General features: G+C 34.6%; 1 protein-coding gene across 1 annotated transcript in view; it reads right to left on the minus strand.

Annotated features, from left to right (window-relative positions):
• Nucleotides 1-6,249, minus strand: part of LOC124364359 (protein big brother-like) — a 58,071-nt gene extending 51,822 nt beyond the window's left edge. Inside the window, exon 1 of the mRNA XM_046819758.1 lies at nt 6,049-6,249. Coding sequence (XP_046675714.1) covers nt 6,049-6,225 — 177 coding nt within the window. The 5' untranslated portion in view covers nt 6,226-6,249. The remainder of the gene's footprint in view (nt 1-6,048) is intronic.
• Nucleotides 6,250-6,798: the final 549 nt, after the last annotated feature.

Below are 6,798 nucleotides of genomic sequence, written 5' to 3' on the forward strand. Positions count from 1 at the left end.
CCAGTGTGGCATAACTTGCTCTAATATTCGCTATTCAAAAGCAAATAGATCACATAAACCTCTACTGATGGGTTCTGAAATCTATTTAAGCAGATTTAGATAGTATCAGTATATAAAATGCTACGCCTGACCTATGCTCGGAAAATACGAGTTTTCATTTATCAAAGGAAAGAATACAAATTTTTACTAGACCAACTAATCCCATAAAATATCCCTATGCTAAACTAATCCCATATGCTAAACGTTGGTAACTTCAGGAAAAATGCAAAGAGCACTTAATTATGTCTCAGGCGGTTTATTTATTCCTAGTGTTCTAGTTTCCAAAATGGTAACCGTAAAGTCGTTTGTTAAGGCTTTACAATTTAATATTAGCAACAAACAGAACTACCTGGAATAAAGGGCCACGTCAAAATCATTTACGTCATTAGAGGCCAAAAAACCCCAAATTGTAGACGCTCAATAAAATCCTCCGCCTGGACATAGACACCAAATTTTCATAATAGGCTCAAATAATTTGAGCCCGTATATTCTTCTTAGAATATCAGTCGTTTTGTTTCGATAATATTCCTACATTCTAAATTGAAATTTAAATAGAGGATAAGATATTGTACGTTTGTCTAAGTTTGACAATACAAAAAGTACCAACAACATCTTAAACTGATTCACTAAATATATTTTGTGTTATGTCTGAGAATTATCTATCTAAAAATGGTTAAAGATTAATAATATTATTAAATTCTTATATACAATTTTCTACATATAACGTTCATAAGAATATCGTTACTGATTGAAGACTAATACGATTAAACGATTTTCTATATCAATAAAAATGAAATGCTGTTTGTAGGTAAAGTTCATAACCTAAGGACGCTTGGACCGTCTTGGCTACTTTTTTAAATATTTTAAATAGTTCAAAATATATTACAATGGAAAAAAGAAAAGAAAAATGTCCCGAAATATGAGTGAAATCTGGAAAAATTTAACTCTTTATTCCATGCAACTTATGTATGAATCCAAGACCATAAACTCACGATTTCAAAGATATTTTAGTTTTATTTTTGTTTTGTTTATGGTAATGATGTCCATTTAAAAATAAAAAAAACTCCGAAGAATAGGGAATATTAAGTGAAATTTAAGTTAATTAATATATATATATATATATATATATATATATATATTATATATATATATATTTGAAACTAATTAAATGTACTTGCTACGAAACGATTTAAACCTCTTTTTTCTTATTTACTTATTTTCTCATCTCTTTCACACATTTCAGTTGAGTGTCACTTGAATTGTAAATATATTTTTAGTTAATTGTAATTGTTTTATGACTTAACTAAGTTTATTCTTTTTTAATACACTCAATCAATCAATGAATCATATTTTTATTGCTTTAAAACAATTTTACATTGTATTTGCAAACGTCAATAAATAAAGTTAAAAATCCTGCAGTTTCCTATTCTAAGACTCATTCACTGCTCGCATACATACATTAAATTACATTCTCCCTCTCATTCATACATGGCTTCAGTATCGGTACTAAGTTATGAAAATTTAGTGGTCCCAGCGGCGTAACATGAACTCATCTACAGAGTAAAACACTTCAGACACTAAAAGGTCCTTTAATCGAGCTTTAAACAGGGTTGGGTTGTTGACATTTCTTATGCTCTCAGGGAGATTATTATTATTCTGACACCAGCTTGTGAGGGAAGTTGTTCAGATGCCACTGTTCTATGATGTTGCATCCTGTAGCCGTCCTCACCTCTAGTATCATACCTGTGGACGTCCCTGCCACGCACTAACTCACATCAGAATCGACAATACAGAGCTACATCCAAGATATAGAGAGAGGGTTAAGTCAGAAAACCATGCTCCCTGAAAGCATCGCGGCACGACTCTCTAGGATTCAATTTGCTTGAGTTAATAATTTCCCATGCTACTTTCGATATGTTATCTGCTCTTCAGTCTACTTTCAATGTCATATGCTTTAGCTGCTTTTATGACTTTCCTGTAAATTCTCTTGTACAGTGTAATAGTTGAGAATTATACCCATATGACATAATATCCTAGATAAAATCCGTTTTACTATTCAAATACACGTTTTTTTGTTATTTTTCTTTAGAAAAACATGTAAGAGAAAGGTGAACTGGAGCTAAACCCAACATTCACATTGCAATCATTGTTGTCCTTTACAGCTGCCCAAGTTGTTTATTTTGTTTGTTGTTCCTATTATTATTAGTTAATTAATTTCGCATTTAGTTATTACTGTTTGTTTATATTGTTAATATGGTATTCTGATTACAGCATCTTTATAATTTTAATTACTTGAGTAGCACATATAGGCTAGTATTAAATTGTTATCACCATTATAAGTTTTGTATTTAATTTAGCTTATATTACATTTGTTGGTTATTTATTTTTATACTTGTTGTTGGCATTATTATTAATATTATAATGTAGGGATAATTATTACTTATACTACTTAGGCTAGTTTATTTTATTTATTGATAGTAGCCTAATGGTGGTTGAATAACGGATTTAGATTTTGTTATTGTACAGTTGCAAATCTAATGCGTAATTCAATACGCTGTCGACTGTGAAAATGTAATTTGCCAATAAAAAGGAATTATACACTGTATTTGCAATCGGCAATGACTGTATTTTCTCGTTCAGACAGTTATACACATTTAAACTAACAATAAATTCGTACCTTCAAATACAATGGTGAATTAACACTATCAGATATCGCAGCGGCTTATCATTAATTCAACAGAAGAAAGAAGTTTGGACAACTTTTAAACATTTCTTCATCTGTTAGAAGATTTCTATTTTTGATATGTCTTCACGGAACTTACTAATCAGTAAGAATAATCGGAAGAAGGATGGTTTCCTGCTGCTTTCACAATCAAGGTTGACCGACTCATTCATTCATTATCCTCCGAGCAGCCAGCTGAGGCCCAGATGCGGAGCGTGTGCCTGCGCCTGCTTTTTGCAGCTACGGTCGAGTCGGGAATACCGCGCGGAAATGACAACGCCACTGATTCACTCGTTTCTCGGGAACTGTGGGCTCACTGCCGCCTGGGCCTACAGTTCCGTGTCGGTGACTGGTCCAGGGCGTATCCAAGGGAGATAGAGCCTAGTGGCGGTTTGAAATCTTAAAGATAAACCGATGCCACTGAGCTGAGTTGGACTCGACAGAACGTAACGAAACTCTCTAACTGGCTGTAACTGCTTCTCTGATCAGTGAAAATTGATGCTCGACAGCCAAAAACATTCTTTTCTCAAGCTTATTTGTGATGGATTTAAATTGTGAAAAGCAGGAGAGTAGCCAGCGGCGTGATTAGGGGTTCAACCCCCCCCCCCCCGAAATCCTCATTTATGTTATTGCTCACATTGCTGGGGTTTCAATGGTGAAAAAATACATAGCAAACCAAATTTCCTCCCTCCCCCCACAGTTCTTTCCTGGCTACGGCCCTGGTGGAAAGATTCAATTGGTACCCATGAAAGGAACATAACACGTTATGATCTTGACTGCCTGAAGTGGTTACCATTCTTAATATCTTAAGTTTGGACAAAACTTACTGTAACTTTGTCTGGGTTAAATGTTTGTACCTTAAAATTAACAAAAAGGAACCTATGTAGGCTACCAGATTTATAGAGTGTACGATCTTTCTATCAATAATCAATAGGCTATCCCAAATACGGACAAGCATTCAACGATAGCCTACAATTTTAGAAGGACTTGTTGGGTTCTTATTAATGAGATTTAATCTAAGTATTACTAATATTCTTATTTTTAGTTCTCATAGTCCAATACTGTATTCCATGATAATTAATTGTAAAATCAACAAAACGTTATAACCTCCAATAGTTAGCTCTCAGACTATACATTGTTAAATGCAATCACACCACCTCCCCCCCACGAATAAATATCTAACCCCTACTGAATGTATAAATACACATTACCCTTCTACTATTAATTCGATATCGTGCACCACAATTCAGGATGTAAACGTGAGGTATTAAAAATAAATGTGTTTTTAACTATAAAACTGTTTCCTTCGGAAGTTATACATACCTACAAGATGGTATCGTACTGTATAATGTAGCATGCTACATACAACAACACTGACGCACAAGATACATTACCGTCAGGTGTAGCTAGCTTAGTGCAACGCCTTGAGTCGATAAAAAAGTTACAGAGTAATTAAAGGTACAGGATACGTATTTAGGAATTTTATTAAAATATAATGCTTTGGAGAGTATGCAACAGAGTAGGACGATAAATAAATAGCCTACCAATTCATCTTCTAGAGTTTTCCACCAAGAAAATAGCCCTGGTCACTGTAACAACTTGCACTGTACTTTGGTTTTAAACCTTTGCACACACATTTTATCTGGTGGCTGATTTTGTAGTCTTTCTAGCTTGGGTGTAATATGATCCATCGTAATATGGACGTAATAAGGGCGTATAGCACTTGGCCAAGGGTGAAATTTCAGTGGCTTGAATTGAGTTTTTTTTTCAAGTGCAATCTAGCCTTTTGTTTATTATAATTATTTATACCGACTGTAATGCTGAGTTTTTATTATATTGTAATTGTTATATTCCTACCGTACTCAAAACATAACATCTGCATAATATTTACGTTTCTAACATCTAAAATATTATTTTCATTGTTAACAATATCTGAATGGTTTCCTTGTAACATGGGGTTTTTAATGTTAAAAAATTTATATTTTATTATATTCACAATACTGATCCATTCTAGCATAACAGTGATTTTTTCTGTGATATTAAAACAATTTAACGTTTCTGTTTTAATTAATATTATTTGCTAATGTATAGTTTATCGTTATTTCTAATTTTATTGTTCATTATTTCACGGTCATTTAACATACGCTACAGCAAATCATCTAGACTTAATTTTAAAAATTAGTTGCAAAAGTATTGTCAACTTAAGTGATAGGGCCTATGTGCTGTTGGGAAGGTAAATCTTGAAGTATATAATTAAAACCAAACGAGGCCATTAAAGAATTAAATAGTAGGCTATATAAATAGATGATAGCATAATAAACTGATAGACAACAAGACAGCCAGAAATTCAACTCCAACATTGAGGAGACAATAAATTAACAAAACAGTAAATTTAAATCAGACTGCAATAAAAATAGAACAGTAAAACAACCTAACAGAATTAAAAATAAGAATTGAGATATCACATTTAATACTTGATTTTTGTATTTGTATAGATGGGTAATTATCTGTTATGATAACACGTTATCCTATTTCAAATACAATAGATAACAAGTTTATTTCAAATCAGAAGTAAGGAAATGTCCTTTTGTTCTTGTTTTATTAAAGAAGAAGCTCTGGGGGAGGGGGGGAGTTTAGTGCATGAAGAACATTTTTACCAGTTCCACCCTTCAACCAATCTGGCGCCATCACTGTAATACATGGGAAGAAGAGAGGGGCATGCTACTATCCAGAGGGGAGAACCCCAAATCCCCCCTCGGGTGGGAATTCCCCTAACTTTGTAGCTGTTAAGTAATTTAATACAATTTAACAATCTATGTTGATTTACTACATGCAGATAATGAACATATATAGACATTGAGAGTGGTAAAGATTTTAATATTGGGTTCACGATTAAAAGTAGCCTAAATATAGTTTAATATGTTTTAGATTAGATTGTTTTAGTAGGTTATCGTATTGACTAAATAGTCCATAATCAGTATCAAAAGATCCCGACCAGAAGTAATATTAGTCTATAAAAAAAAACGTAATAGGAATATATTTCAATTTAGAATAACAATATTTCATCAAACTTTAGTGCATTTGCTGGGAATTTATTTATAAAAGTAGAAACCGCTTTCCCTGCACCTAGCTTAATTTTAACTTCAATTCTGCAGTATTCTATTGCTTGTCAACAGCAACCTTAATAATCTATAACACCCAGTGATGAGAGAGATTACCCTTGGAAACACAACAATCGAGACACATCCTTATCACTGTAGGCTACTGATAACACAGGCACTTCCTACCTCACTCTCGCGGCTCAGCCTCCTGAAGAGCTCATCCGACTCGAACTTCGCCTTCTGGTCGGGCACAACACGGGGCATCTTGAAGATGAAGCGCGGTTTGGGTTGCTCGTACAGTCCGATCGAATCGAAAGGTAACATACCCGCAAGAGCGCCTGCTGGGTCGTTCATCGACAGCATGCCGAAGGGAACTGATCGTCCTGCCCTCCCCCACCCCGCGTGGCGACTGTGGTTGGCGTGCGCTCCCATTGGCCAGTCGTCTCCGCCAATCACGGTAGGCCCCGCCCCTCGCTTACCACAACTCTGCGGTTTCTCTGGAGTTCGGATCAGAGCGCTCCTGAGCGCCGTCCGCTTGAGGTAGAGTGTGGTGCTATTCCTAGAATGCTTCCTGAATTACGTGTTTGTCTGTGGTGCAATCAGAGTCTCAAACTTTAAAAGATAACATTTCCCGAGGAGCATAAAATTAGAAAAAATGTGATAATACTACAAGGAATCTTTTAAAGTAGTGAGGAGTCCACTTTGAAATAAAACTCACGATTAAGCTGCTGAATATAATAGATGTGTTGTGGGTATTTATGCATTGCATCGACCACACAAGCTTTATGTATGTTTCCGGTAGGAAAATTAATTAAATAAACATGCATTGTTTCCTTGTTGTATTGTTGTGTCGGTTTATCTTATCTCGGTAGATAACATTAGTCTTATTGTCATTCAGTTGTCCTGTTGGTGCATGTGTCATTTTAACCTATCTAC

The sequence above is a fragment of the Homalodisca vitripennis genome, chromosome 6 (assembly GCF_021130785.1).
Source record: "Homalodisca vitripennis isolate AUS2020 chromosome 6, UT_GWSS_2.1, whole genome shotgun sequence".
NCBI classification, from domain to species: Eukaryota; Metazoa; Arthropoda; class Insecta; order Hemiptera; family Cicadellidae; genus Homalodisca; species Homalodisca vitripennis.